Source organism: Scylla paramamosain, chromosome 33 (assembly GCF_035594125.1).
Source record: "Scylla paramamosain isolate STU-SP2022 chromosome 33, ASM3559412v1, whole genome shotgun sequence".
Taxonomy (NCBI): domain Eukaryota; kingdom Metazoa; phylum Arthropoda; class Malacostraca; order Decapoda; family Portunidae; genus Scylla; species Scylla paramamosain.
The window spans coordinates 8,695,932-8,712,133 of record NC_087183.1 but is presented as its reverse complement, the minus strand read 5'-3'; the positions used below and the strand labels follow the sequence as shown (position 1 = coordinate 8,712,133).

The 16,202-nt window shown below is 43.0% G+C and overlaps 1 protein-coding gene across 1 annotated transcript in view; it reads right to left on the bottom strand.

The window, feature by feature from the left end:
- Positions 1-1,502: 1,502 nt before the first annotated feature.
- LOC135089452 (venom phosphodiesterase-like) overlaps positions 1,503-16,202 on the bottom strand; it is a 32,339-nt gene continuing 17,639 nt past the window's right edge. Inside the window, 15 exon segments of the mRNA XM_063985030.1 lie at positions 1,503-2,179; positions 3,327-3,468; positions 3,928-4,147; positions 4,959-5,144; positions 6,113-6,227; positions 7,284-7,379; positions 7,952-8,134; positions 8,383-8,615; positions 8,813-9,152; positions 9,728-9,805; positions 9,807-9,845; positions 11,072-11,215; positions 11,432-11,719; positions 12,658-12,690; positions 14,109-14,231. Of these exon segments, the coding sequence (XP_063841100.1) occupies positions 2,027-2,179; positions 3,327-3,468; positions 3,928-4,147; positions 4,959-5,144; positions 6,113-6,227; positions 7,284-7,379; positions 7,952-8,134; positions 8,383-8,615; positions 8,813-9,152; positions 9,728-9,805; positions 9,807-9,845; positions 11,072-11,215; positions 11,432-11,719; positions 12,658-12,690; positions 14,109-14,210 (2,352 nt within the window). The 5' untranslated portion in view covers positions 14,211-14,231 and the 3' untranslated portion in view covers positions 1,503-2,026.

Here is a 16,202-nt window from a genome sequence, read left to right as displayed (position 1 = left end):
GGTGAGATGCGTTAAAATGAGTTAAAACCGTGGATTGTTCAGTTATTCATTAAAAAGTTACGTTAAGTAACCTAAATTAAGTTACCTAAATTTATTCTAACACTTCCTGACCTTACCTTCCCTGTGGTGGTGATGGTGATGGTGGTGGTGGTTGTGATCTACCTTCCTGCCTCCTCGTCACTATGGCTGGCTGTCTAGCACCTTCTCACAGCCAAACTTTTCTTTATTTTGCTTGTTTTCACCCACTGCTACCTTAGGGTGTCCTCTGCTAGAGCCCACGCCTTCCTCATTACCAACTAAAGAAGGTTTAACTCATGGGTAAGCCTTGGCAGCCACTGTGTAGGCGTGGTTACACACACGCACAAAAAAAAAAAAAAAAAGCACAAATTCTGTCAAGCTGGGAGTTGAAACAGACGCGTACTAACACCACCCATAGACGCGACACACTGACTGGTTAACTTGGTCAGGCAGCAGTCAGCGTTGCCAGATTGTTTTGGCCATATTATCATACTACACAGGTTGAAATTATTGTACTTCTGGTAAAATTATCGTACATATGTAATTATTCCAAATATTATGCAAAACTGCCACTTTCCAAATACAGCAGAATTTAGGTTTATATATATATATATATATATATATATATATATATATATATATATATATATATATAGAGAGAGAGAGAGAGAGAGAGAGAGAGAGAGAGAGAGAGAGAGAGAGAGAGAGAGAGAGAGAGAGAGAGAGAGAGAGAGAGAGAGAGAGAGAGAGAGAGTGTGTGTGTGTGTGTGTGTGTGTGTGTGTGTGTGTGTGTGTGTGTGTGTGTGTGTGTGTAATGAAAAAAACAACAATGCCCTTAACAAACAAAACACTTTCCTAAATACATATCATTAATAATTGGAGAAAAACTACAGGACACTTCGTTAAGTTGTTTACTTACTGTGTAGGAGATTACTGGTCTTGTTCTTCTATATATACACTTATGCTAAATCTTTTTATATTGTCAAGTTCAACCATTAAATCACTGAGTTCACATAACCAGTACAATAGTAATAATAATAATAATAATAATAATAATAATAATAATAATAATAATAATGATAATAATAATAATAATTAGTAATAGTAATAAAATAAAAATCGCTGAACACATTCGTGTAAAAAAAAAAAAAATTGGGATAGAGGAGTAAGCCACAGAACGCATAACTTTAAATTCTTCTTAATTTCCTGACTGCAGAGCAAACTTTGTGGTAAATATTAAGATGAGTCGCGCGAGCGGCTCTATTTCCTTTAGTTTTTTTCTTTTTTTTTCGGCTCCTACTCCCTACAATATTGGGAACCCTGTGGGAAGGCGGGGTTTTCGGGTGAGGAAAGGCAAGTGCCGCCTCTTAAAAAAAAAAAAAAAAAAAAAAAAAAAACGATCTTGATGGTACAGGTGGTTTGGGATCACTCCTAATCCAAGCCTTTGGATCCGCAACTCCTATAGAAGAGAAAGAAAGAGAAACGAACAGCGTCCATTTAATTATTTCACTTCACTTGCAATCCACGTATAGGTCTGCTGGTTTATTACAATTCACATTATTTTATCATGTCATTTTATCATTGCAATCACGTATAGGTCTGCTGGTTTACTGCAATTCACATTATTTTATCATGTCCTCATATTCAGTTGATGAATACGTATGAACACACGTATGAATACACATGAACAGGACGGGGTGTTGGACAAGTCAAGAGTCATCTGGGCCTTCATATTGAAATGTTTTGTTTTCCAGCAACGACTATTTTAAAATACCACAGAGACGTTTAGTCGAGTTCTCATAGACATTTTCCCCCACTGATAATGAAGAATCCTTGTAAAACTAATACCGGAATCACGAAAACATCCTTGAAAACTAAGAAAATTTTTCACTAGAGCCTGCAACAATTAATCGAGATAGGACGCCGAAACAATTGAGAATGCGGTCCCAGCTGATGCCGCCGTGGAGAGGATGCTTAGTTCTTGGGTCCAGAGTGAGAAAATGGACAGTTAGGGGAGGCGCCACAGGGAACGGTGGGTGCGGAGGGCCAGGGCAAGGCGAGCGTCAGTGGTCAAGTTGGGGAAGAAGACGAGACCGGTAAGCAGCTCCACATCCCTCACCCTGGCAGTGTAGATGCTGGCGTAGGTCGTGTCGTCGCCACTCTGCCGGTGTAGCAGATACCAGTGACATGTTGGTTAATGCAGTAGATACTAGTGACATGTCGGATGAAACTACGAAGTTTGTCTTATATATACTGCAACACTCAGCCTTGAGAGCCTTGCATGTGCGAAGTGTCCTTTTATCTAGTAGAGAGGTCAACAACAGCGCCGCGCAAGACACTTGAGACAGTGCAAGGGGTGTGGAGAGAGAGAGAGAGAGAGAGAGAGAGAGAGAGAGAGAGAGAGAGAGAGAGAGAGAGAGAGAGAGAGAGAGAGAGAGAGAGTCACTGGAGAAATTAAAATACCGCCACAAATTAGAAAAGAAAAGAAAAAAAAAGTAATCATGACCACCGTTGTAAGCATTAGCAATAGGTGATCAAGGTGAGTGTCCTGAATGTACCAGCGACCACTTCACGTCCAAGAGACACGTGGAGGAAGACTGTGACCTCACCACGCCGGGCTGGCTTGTCAGTTGATGTAAGAGTAGAAACAGTAGTGTTTTCATTGAATGTATGAAATCTGTGTATAAATATATTAATCAGCATGGAAAAAAAATATAATACTTGACTTAGTGTTGAATATATGGATTACAAATACTCATTCACAGGGATATACAAGTGTGTAGTTCCTGATGCTACATTATGACTAGTCGCTGTCACTGTTAGGTTAGGTTGCATCATCGTCCCTTGGCAGCATGCCCGTCAACATGTCCGTGCACACGCTACACTTTAGAAATGGTATTATCAACAATACATAAAAGCAGAAACAACGAATACCGGTTAATATAGTAGGATTTTACTTTCAAATGATATAATAATAACTGCTGCCTGTATATATTACTGATAGTGATAAGAATCCCTAAAGCCTAACACAAGCACGGCCTTCAGTCCCCGTGGTTGTGATTGTAGATGTGATAAGAGAGAAAAAAACAAAAAACAACTGTCAAGTTAAAAAGCTTATCTTCTTATGACAATAAACCACCACCATTGCCACCTTCTCTTCGTTGTACACCACCACCATGACCACCAACATTGCGAGCGCCACTATCATCACTGCTGCTACTACTACTGCTACTACTACTACTGTTACTGATGCTGTTGCTACAGAATATATCACCACCACCACCACTTGCACAACAAACACCACTTACAGCGGGTGTCCAAGAATACTGCGTCTGGGGGTAGACAAAAGCGAGGGCGTCTAAGCGGGTGGGGTCACACTTTTTCAGGAGGGGCACTTTGTCCAAGCAGCGCGTAACCACTGCGAAGAGATCACTCGCTATCTGCAGATGTCTAAAGAAAAAAAAAATTAACACAAGGAAGAAGCAAAAAAAGAAAAACGAATAGATATATACGTATTATAGATACATAAATAAGTATATATGAATAATTAGTAGCACTTATCAAGCGTCTTCTAAATGTAAAGTAAATTAATTCTCGCTACCCTAAGTCATCAGTGGCGCATCAACACTGTTTTCAGACTGATGAGGAACATGACACTACTGACTTTGTTTATTAAGAATACAAATACTATTGCAGCAACATGAGTATGATGATAATGATAAGAAGGAATAATACAAGAAGGAATATACCGCACAAGCAGAGGCCCAGGAAAGTTGGCGCTGCATGCCCTACGCTGACACCCAAGACTGAGTACGGCACACCTTTACCTCTACACTTCCCTCTGCTGGTGGCCCTGCTACTCCCAGTACCAATTCTTCTCATTACTAGCGTGATGAATGAATACCGTACCCTGTCGCATTGAGGGGATCCAAAAGCCCGTCACTGTTGTCGTCGAACACGGGTCCCACCACCACATTGAGCGGCTTGTGCAGCGTCAGCCAGCTAGGGAGCAGTGCCTCAATGAGATGACGCCACCGCCGTGCCACTCCGTTGCCTTCCCCATGGTTTGTGATGCCCACAGCGTTGGAGATAAAGTACACCTCCTCGGGTACTGTCACAGAACCGTAACCTGTGTCGTGAGGAGAAGGAATGTGTGAGTAAGCAGAAAAGTGACCACATAAAGAAAGAAAGAAAATGAAGAAAAAATGAATGAGTTTCTCCACGCCCTACTTCGTGGCCCCTGACGGCAACGCTTGGTAGTGCGGTTAAAAAAAGCACTCATTCAATAGCGTGTTTATATTTAGGGTACCCATTGCAGCCAGACTATATCGTGCTAGTGTCCTTTTCTCATACTTATTGTGACAGAAGTCTTGAAGATAACTTATAAATATCTAATTATCATAAGATATTTTGTGAAGGTAATTTGAACTTCAGCTTGTTGCTGTACTCTAGGTTAAACATACCGTAAATTGTTGTGCAGTTTTAAAGTCAAGCTTGTGTGTGTGTGTATGTGTGTGTGTGTGTGTGTGTGTGTAAATTTTAGCTAAGTTTACTCTAAATCTTCTCTTATAATTGTCTTCATTATTCACATGACACCAAAGTATGTTTTTGCCAATTAGGTTGTCATCTCAAACATTCACTGACAAAATAGCATCCTTGTCAGACGCTTTGTTAAGATTTTATTTCCGAAAAAACGACTGGACACGGCCCTTGAAATTTTTAGATTATTATTATTATTATCATTATTATTATTATTATTATTATTATTATTATTATTATTGTGTGTGAGTGTGTGGTGCTTTGTCAGGGTTACTCCGTGTGGGATTGCCGGCCTGATATGGAGATAGGGATATAAGTAAATTACATCTACATACAAACCAGACAGATATCACAGCTACACATGCTGGAAAAGTTACCCACACGCAGACGTCTTCACTCACCGGGCGGGAAGAGCGGCGTCATGGTAATATTGGTGTAAGTTTCATATTCCCTGCAGGTAGCCATTTGAGCAGGAAGAAGGCGAGGATCAGCTAACCAGGGCCTCGTTACTGGTGCGGTGAGCGGCACATGCTTTTTGTGAAGCGTGAAACTAGTCCACAGCGGGGTCCTCAGCTCCGGGGAGTAACCTGCGGGGATGCAACAGTCATGACAATTGCTTCAGTACAGGTGTTAGAGGCAAGCGACTTTCATGCCTGTAAAGTGGAAAGATAATTAATGCATAGACAGATAGATAGATAGATAGATAGATAGATAGATAGATAGATAGATAGATAAATAGATACAGATAGATGGATAGATAGATATTTTATTCACCACAACACACGGCGCACAGCACAATTCCAATAACCAGCATGGTGCAACAAATCACTAACACTAAACACATAGAAACACAAATAAAAAAAAAATAAATAAATAACATACTCGTATACATATAGCCCTTCGCAAAGACCAAGAAAAGCTGGTATGCGATTGGTGGAGATGCCTGCCACATTTTTTTTACATCTGTCCACCAACTTATCTGTCCGCACTTATTTCTGCTCTATTTAGGGAATTCTCTTGGTTGTAAGCCTCTGATCCGCTCTTGCGTTTTGAGAGAGGAGAGCAGCAGATCAGAAGGAAAACAGCAAAGGTCAGTGAATGTGAGTTTAGCAGTGTTACATGTCTGTACTGTGGAGATGGAAGCCTCCGTCACTCCACTGCACACCCGTATTTTCAAATGCTCCGTTTTCTCACCACGACTATTTGCAAAGGCCGCAGATGTGATTAGCCGGCTTCTCAAGAGTGTTTCTCCTGTTAATAATGTAGAAATCTCGTTAATCAGTTACCAAACCATAAAAAAAAAAACATCCTTAAAACTCGTGTCACTTCAAGTAGAGCCTTCTGAATGGAACAGAGGTGCGGCGCATAAGTGTTTTAGAATATGGTCCTAACAACTACGAGGCAGTTAACGAACATGGTCGTCAGTTGAGAAATGGAGTTTTCAAAAATGAGCAACTGAGAGCACCACTCTGGACAATACTATCACAAAGCACAATAAGTAAAGTTTGTTTATGAGCCGAAGCGTAGGAAGTGAAGAAAGGCAGCGAGGAAATACCTGTTACGTGAGTGTCATGGCGGAGGAGGAGCGGCGCTGACACTGTGCCTGAGGTGGTAGGAAGTCCCCAAGGAAGATGTTCAGATATGTCGTCAACTGTTGTTGGTTCGTATGTCTGGTAAACAAAACGTACACTTTATTCATGGCAGCACCTGACACTTTCTCCATTGTGTCCCACCCCCCCCTACTGACCTGCAACACTGCAACGCCAAGCCAAGCCTTCCTACATCACCACGCAACACAGGCACTACACACCACATACATCGCAGAATTTTCACCGCAGATGAACAAAATGCATAATATGAATGACAACTTTCACTCAAACCAAAGGAGCTGTGTTGTTTTCATCACTGAAGCTGTACTGCCTACACTTACTCACTAAATAAAAGATGCATGCTTTGACAACATGTGCACGCTATGCAATCTTTTTCCTTGTATATCTGATACATCACCGTAACAACAAAATCTCATGTATACTCTGCATCTTAGATTGTACTTCATTGTTACGCAACACCTCTTCTGCTACCTCTTCAGCATTTCCTTTGAGCACACTGCAGTACCAACCTTCATAAGGATTTATTTTTACGTAAGAAGGGTTCTGGCCCAGGGAAAAAAAAACACTAAGTGTACCAGATTTTAAAGGAGATAGTGAAAACATGTGTAAAATGATCTTTTAAAGTATGTTGTGTAATCTTCAATGATCCCTGTGTATCATTAAAGCTTTGTCTTTTTTACAAGGTCACTCTTTCATTAAGGGAATCATACTTTGACTTGAAAATCGCAAGTAATTAACTGGTGAGTTGTGTCAATATTTTCCACAACAGATGTTGTCTGCGGTTAACGGGATCAGTTAACGTCATCTGTGCTTAGGAAACACCAAAAGAAAGGCTAAAGCTGAAGTACACTGTGCTGAGTCTACTCCGTCCCCCCCCCACACACACACACAAAAAAAAAAAAAAAAAATAGTAATAATAAAAAAAATGCTAATAATAATTAATAAAAAAAAAAAAGCCTCGACGCACTCGACACTTTCTTAAAAATAATCATGTGTAAGTTCGCAAGAATAGTCAAGTTATTCACAGAGTAAAAAGGAGCAACTATTCATCCTATTATACTGGAGAGTTCTGGTCACAACGCGGACTGAGCAGGACACATGTATGTATTTACTCACCCTGCCTCTCCACCTCGGACTGGCCTCGCACCCCTCGGCGAGCTGGAAAGTGTTGCTTGCGTTTTCAGGATAATCGACGAGGACCGGATCGACCAGCTGAAAATGAAGGAGAATCAACCAAGCTGGGGCTTTACTCGGCGTTCTTGGTGAAAATGTTCATGCACATACAAAAATTACTTCATGTAGTTATTAATTAAAAGCTTCAATAATAACAGCAAGGCTTATAAGGGCATGAAGTGATTAATGGATAAGATTCAAGCTTCAATTAAAATCTTTCTTTTTATGGCTCTCATATAATTTAACAAGGTTTCTGCATCATGAATGAAAAAAAAAAAAAAAAAAACACCCATGAGAACCTTGCAAATCATCTCTAGAGGCTTTGAAAAATACTCCTGATGAAAGTCCTAAGCGTTTAAGAATATGGACCTTATTCTGAAACACTCCTGTGCCGCATCTCCATTACACTGGAAAGCCCCTACGCGGTTTTTTTAAGGACGCTTTACGGTCCTAGTACAGATTGGCAAAATTTCTACATTATTAAAGAGAAAATCTATTGAGAACCCGTCTAATCATCTCTGTGGCATTGAAAAATAGTTGTGGTGAGAGAGCAGACTTAGCAGAGTTTCATAATACTCGCCTTTAATAGAGTTTCATAATACTCGCCTTACCTGCGTGGAGGGAGGGAGTGAAGGCGGGTCAGCGAGGAGGTGATGGAGGGCGCCCCACGTACCGTTGTTTGGCGCCGGCTCCACATTGGCAAGGAGACACATCAAATTATAGAGTTCGATGTTCTGAAACGCTTCCACTGTCTTGCTCTGCACGAAGTCCGCCCCGTACCCAATGAAGAAGGCCTGGCAAAGAAGAATTCCTCGTATTTAGCAAAGGAAGTGTTGAGAAAAAGGACCAGACAGGGAAAGAACAGTGCTAGAAAATAAAAGGAGCAAACATGATGACACGTGAGGGATATACTAAAGAATGGAAATGTTGATTACAGTATGTGTCACTTGTTAAAAATGCCGCGTGATAAGATCAAGGTTACGCATTTAGAACGATCACCGAACTCAACAAGCACACACACACACACACACACAAGACTCACATCCATGCCGGGATGAATATAATCGTAGCCGTGTGAGCCTTGAGGTGGGTCTCTTTTCTTGCTGTCGGGACGCACGTCCTTCACTCTGTACCCGGGCTGCTGGTCGAGCACGATGGGGCTGATGCGGAGGTCGTTGACGTAGTGGAGCCGCTTGGGCAAGTCAGTCTTGAGGAACGCCCGAAGCTTACCCGGAAAGTCGTTGGACAGGCGCCTCACCAGGTCCACTTCAGCTTCTGTCGCCGCAAGCCAACGCCAAAGACTGATTCAGTTACTTGGTTCTCGGTTCACAGTGATTGCAAGTATTAAAGACAAGAAATGGAGACAGCTAGTTAGCTCCTCCCCACTCACTCACTCACTCTCTCACTCTCTCACTCACTCTCTCACTCTCTCTCTCTCTCTCTCTCTCTCTCTCTCTCTCTCTCTCTCTCACCATGACTCGGGTTCTTGAGCATGATCTTTGCCGATGCTCCGAAGATCACGTCAGCCACCTGACTAATATTCGGCACCGACACTGCCAAATCTATTTCGACGTCAGTCCTGCTCTGAGCCATGCCGTGGTCAGACACAAACAGGAGGTTGACGCAGTGCAGGAGCTCCCGCTCTGCCAGCCCTCTCATCAACCTCCTCACCGCCTTCTCCACCTTCTTCAGCGCCTTGTCAATCTCCGGGGATAGAGGGCCCGTGCTGTGGCCCTGTTTGTCCGGCTCCTCAAAATATAGAGACACCCAGCTCGGCCTCTCCTTTGGGGGAAGCGACACCCACTCCAGCACCTACCCAGAAAAAAGAAAAAAAAAGAAGAAGAAGAATCAGTCTTTCATGTTCATTTCGTCTTATCCACGAGTATCTGCGAATTTTTTTGTGACATGCTGTTGCCATTAATCCTTCTCATTCCTATTATGTGTCATTTCTTGTCTTTTCCGTGTGTTAGCCAATTCGTCAACGAGAAAGCCTCCATCACATACCTGAACACTTTCAACCCCAATAGTGTGCCACTTTTTATCTCACGTGTAACTTATTGTTATGTAATAAAGTAAAATAAAGTAACATTGTTATCCCCAACAACAACAACAACAACAACAAAAATCATATATAAATGTGTGTGTGTGTGTGTGTGTGTGTGTGTGTGTGTGTGTGTGTGTGTGTGTGTGTGTGTGTGAGGAACAGAGTGAAAAGGACCTTTATCTTTTTAATGCGATAAAGAAGATAAAGGTCTTTTTCGTTCTGTTCCTCACACCTTCACAAATGCTTGATGAAGTCACCTTAGAAACACACACACACACACACACACACACACACACACACACACACACACACACGTGCGTGGTGATTTTGATCTGGGACCCACCTTGCTGACCCTTTCCTCGTAAGGAACGGAAGATTTGTAGTGCATCCAGTGGTCTGGATAGCGCCCCCCCGATGTCTGCCTCAGACCCTGGCCAGAAGAACGTGGCACTTTTCTTACCCTGCATGAGTAAAGTAAGGAATTAACAGTGTGTGTGTGTGTGTGTGTGTGTGTGTGTGTGTGTGTGTGTGTGTGTGTGTGTGTGTGTGTGTGTGTGTGTGTGTGTGTGTGTGTTTTGGAGCTGGCGAAGAGAACCTTCCTCGACAAAGCCACACCGTGACATAGTGCATCAACATCAGTGTGTCTGTAGCAAGATGACCCTGGTCTGTAGTGGTGTCATCCAAGGCTCGCATTTTCAGTCGCTTTGGGCTACAGTGTGTCTTCATCTTTTCCTTCACTCATGAAGTGTAACGATGTATACCGACTACTTTTACGGGATGACAGCTCAGGTCATGAGAATACCCGACTGAAGGGAATTGTCCTCAATAACGTCCTCTAGTAATGCTAGTCTATGTTAAATATGCATAAATACAGCATTTGCTGTGACAAAAGTGAAGACAGAATACCTTGCGTATGGCACTCCACTGCAGATGACCAAAGTCATTTCTACCTTCTCATAAGAATGTCAGCAGTAAGGCTGCCATCAGCACAAGTGGCTCGCCAGCTGCAGCCAGTCAACCGAAGAGGTGAAATGATCTCTCTCTCTCTCTCTCTCTCTCTCTCTCTCTCTCTCTCTCTCTCTCTCTCTCTCTCTCTCTCTCTACAAGTTTCGTTAACCTTTTCACCTCCATCTTAATTTAAATAAAAAGATGCATCCATCAAAGTAATAATTGGATTTACAGGCTGCCGAGAAAGATGATGGGAAGTGACCGTGCTATAATTGGGTCAATTCTTGAAACAAGTTGTCGGGGCGAGGCAATCGTCACGGGTCACTAAGGTTGGCGATTGGCTGAGCTCTGATTGGCTCTGATTGGCTGAGATCCATACAGGTAGTCGAGGAAAGCTGGCTAAACGCAAGACTTTGGCACATATTCTGAAACGCTCTGCTCTCTCACCGGGTTCTCAAGAGTTTTTCTCCTATTAATAATGTAGAAATCTTATTCATCTGTCACTAGAACCATAAAAAAAGACCCTTAAAAACCTTTGTAACTTCAACTAGAGCCTTTTGAAAGTAGCAGAGGTGCAGTGAAGCGTTTCAGAATATGGTCCTGACATACACAGCACAGCAGGCAGTTACATGTACTTTGTGAGGAGCCGCCATCATTGTCTTCCTTCATCCGTGACAACTGATCAGTCATTGACAGCAGTTATGCTTTCTATCATGTCCACCTCTGTGACGTGTCTTACCTGCCGCGCCAAGGTGTTCCAGATGGGCTCTCCGTGCCACCATGAGCCGTTGCGGGCTGCCGGGCTTTTGATGGTGAAGAGAGCCCTGAAGGTGGGGTCATAGAACACGTTGTCCACAATGCCGTGGCTCTCCGGGTAGAGGCCCTTGGGTGAGAGGGGGAACATTTTACTTAGAAAGAAAGCTTCCAGTGGTGGCGACATCCTGGGGAAGTTTGTGGCGGCAAGGATGGAGAGAACTTAGAGAAACGGGGAAGTCTTTAAAATTTCATAATTCAACGTAAAAACATCAATGTTTCAATATTGATAACACACACATACACACACACACACACACACACACACACACACACACACACACACCGTTACGATGGAGTAATGGTTGCTGAAGGTCTTGGTCGGGTATACAGGCAGGAGGTAAGGGGCGTGCACTCCTAGTTTGGACAGGCGTTCCAGGGTCGGGGTCTGACCGTGGTGCAGATAGTCAGGCCGGAAGCCATCTAGGGAGACAATAAGGACAGGCCGCGGCGAGCCGTACTGTGCCGGGCAGCGTGAGGCGTCCAGGTGGTCAGGCAAGGGGAGTGTGGGAGGGGAGGACCCTGAGCTTGATAATGTTGCAACTAGGACAATGATGACTACCAAAACTACGACCTGTTGAAGGTAAAGGAGGTAAACAGAGCAGGCACATACAAGCAGGTATATCTGTTAGGAGACTGATTTTAGATACGTGTACACACCGACTGGAACCTGGTGGTGGAGGACAGAGAGGCACTACACTTTCTAAACGCAATTTAAGACAACTTCTTTCAGGCTTTAACTCTCGCAACTTTTTTTTTTTTCCTTTTAAATGTGGGACGGACTCTGGACAAGGGTAATATAGAGAAAGAAAGAAAGAAAAAGCGCTGAAGATGCCAGTCCCTAAATAGGACAGTCCATGATTACAAGAAGTGTCTTGACATCTCCCTCTTGTAAGTCATAAATAGAAGGAAATGCAGCGTCAGCCAGGTAGTTTCAGAGCTTATTAGTAAAAGGGATGAAAGACTGAGAATACTGGTTAACTCTAGCATGAGGAAGATGGACAGAATAGGAGTGAGAGAAGTAACAAGCCTTGTGCAGCGAGTCCGCGGGAGGAAGGGAGGCATGCAGTTAGAAGAGCAGTTAGCGTAAAAGTAGCGATACAAAATATCATTTGTTTCTATTTCCAAGCATATAAATGGTGGCACTCATGAAAAGTAAAAGTAAACAAATAAAATAAATACAACATTATGTTGTTTTCCTCATTCTGTAGGCGTTTACAACAGACAAGGAAAACGGAGATATGTTTGCTGCATACGTACAGCACGACCACAGGTGAAGAACACTAATGTAATTTCCTGTTATTGCAATATAGGAAAACAGGATAACGTTTGAGTTGAAAAACGTATCAGTATGGTCGATACGCCCTTTCAACACAAACTCTGCTTGTCATTTCATCAGTAGCTATTCACGTCACCCACAAAAACATGACAGGTTCATCGCGACTCGCGAGGTGCCAAGAAGATAATGAGCAAAGGGAAGGTGAAACAACAGCACGCCAGGCCACTACTCACCACTCCAGTCGCCACCACGTGAACCTTAGTGATCTGCAAAAAAAACAGAGAAAACATCAGTTAACAAAGGAAATATACACTTGCTGAAACAATTCTGACACTAAGATAGCCTGCTAATTCAGGCCTTCGTGTAAAATCTCTATTATAAACCATTAGTTTGTTCATGTATTCATGTCACATGGTATCGATATTTTATGATGAAAACTAGTGATGATGGGGAACGTGCAGCTCTAAAACACCTGACGATGTATAAATAGTTAAAAAGAACCCGGAGAAAGCAAACTGAGGGAAGAAGATCGAGTGGAAGACAGAGTAAAAAGGAGTGATGGAATTGCGGTAGAACTGCAAAGGATGGAAATTACAGAGAAAGATGCAAGGGACACAAGGAACTAAAGGAGACTCGTACATGGTGCCAACCCCCGACTCGAGAGAGAGAGAGAGAGAGAGAGAGAGAGAGAGAGAGAGAGAGAGAGAGAGAGAGAGAGAGAGAGAGAGAGAGAGAGAGAGAGAGAGAGTTATGGTCCCGAATCTCCCGAACACGAAAAAAAAAAAAAAAAAACTATCAGACTTCATGCGAGACGGTGTTGGTGACGCAGTGGTGGGACGGTGACCGAACGCAGAGTTCCTGGCGTTACGCAATGGAGCGATAACTCATTATGTTCATGTTATTTCCGTCACCGAGGAATCAGGTAAGCAATGAAATGTCAGGAGGTTACATTTGCAGAGTCACGTCCGCAAAGGCTGGGGTGTTTTGTATCATCGTAATGAACACAAAACTTACCTTCATGTTGAATTTATTTTTCTTCTTCTACACTTTCTTTTGCGTGTGTTTTCGAAGACGACACAAGACCAGGCGCATTGAGACCCTCCCAGGCACTAGTCCAGCCGCACACTGAATGTGACAGCACGGGGAGCCAGCGTGGTGTAACTCAAGGCTGTCCTTCCCCATCGGCCGGCGAGTATTCAGAGATATCACGGGCTTCCCTTTACCACAATGCTCTTCCGTTTGATTTATCCTGCCATCACGTATTTTCTTCATGTGACGTGGATTTTATACACTGAACACGAATGAGTCGTTTATTTGGACTTTTATATATTTACTTAATTTTTTTAAACTTCTCAATTATTTACTGTGTTGATAATTTCGCGATTCAACATTTGTGAGGCTGAGGTGCTGACGAAAGGCCGATATAACTTCTAAAACGTACAAGAGCAGCACCTTAGCGCGAAGCGAGGTAGGATGACTATTAAAACAGTGAAGCGTGGCACGGGGAGGAAGAGGAGAGGTGGGACAATGAACAGAGTGAGTGAGGCTGGGGTATTCAAGGAAGGGCAAAGTAAGATGGCATGGAGGTACTTAAAGATGTACTGCCATGATGTCTGTTTGACCAAAGGCAGCTACAATACTATCGTGAATCGCTAGATCTCCAGCACTTGTGGCTGAACCTTACCTGATGACATTCGCTATTCAGCTTTTTTTGTAAGTGAGGCCACATCACTTTCCCCGACTGCTTGGCACTGGAAACCCGTCGCGCCTCATTCTCCTTGCGCATCTATATCAGTTGATGACAATCCTGTGGAATGAAATTCCTGTCAGTGCAATGCACACCACCAAGTGCGGGAAGTCGTCGGAGAGAAGCCACTGCGGCTGTGTCGGGAATGGATCATCTTTGGTCTGCCAGAGAAGTGGAAGGTTAAGGAGAGAAGGACGAAGAAAAAGATCTCGAAGTGGAGGAGATTTTGGCCTTGGCAAAGGACACCCCCTTGTTTTATCCATCCCGCAGGAACACCAGTGCTGTCATGTTTATTGTTAAGAATTTTCTCACCTCGTGTCCTACGTTGTTGTAATAGGAACACACTAAATACAGTGTAACCACCACCGCCGCATAAAGCTGTTTACAAAAGCTGCGTCTGGTGTTACACTCCCTACTAAAGCCCCGCATACAGGCTAAGAGTTCTTTTTTGTGGCCAGCTTTACTTTTACTACTAAAAATTCCTTAAAAGTAGTACACGATCACTTTTAAAATCTAAAAATCTTTTAGCGGCTGAGTGGTGAGGGATGCTCCCAGTGCGCTTAATTTTTTTTAGGCGGCAGGATGACACCTGACTTTTCGGCAGAGGAGAGGCGCCCTACGAGAGTACAGTGATGCTCGGCTGATCGATAAAGTTCTTTCTGCCCTTGGTGACGCTTCATGTGATAGACCTTGTCAGGGATGCATTAAGGAATCACAATCCTGGAAGTAAGATGAGATAAAGGCCATACTTTGGCACAACGAAGCCAACCATCAGCCAAAACCCTTGAGGCTCACGCACAACATGGCATCTTCAGATTCTCTCTCTCTCTCTCTCTCTCTCTCTCTCTCTCTCTCTCTCTCTCTCTCTCTCTCTCTCTCTCTCTCTCTCTCTCTCTCTCTCTCTCTCATTTCCTTACTTACAAACCTAGATAATATAAGAAATGCATTACCTATGCATAAAAACTGAGATACAATAGATGAAAGAACATAAATGTGCTATCACAAATATTGGCAAATGAAGCCTCTCATGTAAAAGTTACTCCCTTGCTTCCCGTGTTCTGTCGTCGCGCCGTGCCGCGCCAGGAGGGCCGTCTCTTGAGAAGGAAAGGATAACTAAACTAAATCAAGTGAAAGATTGTTTCCACAAGAGTGTAATATTGTTTGCATAATTTGAAAACTGTAATTATATTGTACAGTGAGCTGATGCATGTGTTCACTGGTGCGTGACTCAACAGATGCAAGCATGAAGTGGTCCTTGCAATCGCCACGTACTGAGTCCAATCCTAATCATTCACGTTGTCCAAGCCTCGTCCTCGACTCCTTGCTATCACCCTTAGCAGAGGGACAAATGTCGTTATCAATAACGACATTTGTTACTGTGCCACGGTTGAGTAACCCGGGCAGCTCAACCCTTCGGAGGATATCTTATCATTTAATCAAAGCTCATTGAAATAAGTCAATAACACCGCTGCTTCTTTTCCTTACGAGCAGTTGACAGCAATGCCGCAATCCTTACCTTTTTGTCATCTGGGACACGTTTAATGAATTTTGGACAGAAGGTTGGGTCTAGTAATCTACCACCAGCTTATAGGAATGAGCGTAATGTTGATTACCTTAAGTAATTTACTTTCAAAACAAAGCAATGAATAATAATAATAAGCGTGCGTGTGTGTGTGTGTGTGTGTGTGTGTGTGTGTGTGTGTGTGTGTGTGTGGCTATGGTACTGTTTTGTCTGGCCACATTATAAACATTTACATACGTATTGCACATATATTGCCAAATAATGCTCCACAGCAAATATATAGTTATTCAAAGACACATCGCGTCAAAGAGCCTCGGCTCGGCAGAACGCGCAACAGTCAGATTTTAATGTTAATGTGAATATTGACTAATCATCTCTGAAACCTTAGAAATGTTTCAATTTAAAATATTTCAATACCCTTGTAATGGAGTGAACATCACGCGGTCCTTTTATGAAGGGTAGCCATGTCAGAGTACAACCGCAAGTTATTTGTCGCCTGGAAAATTGTT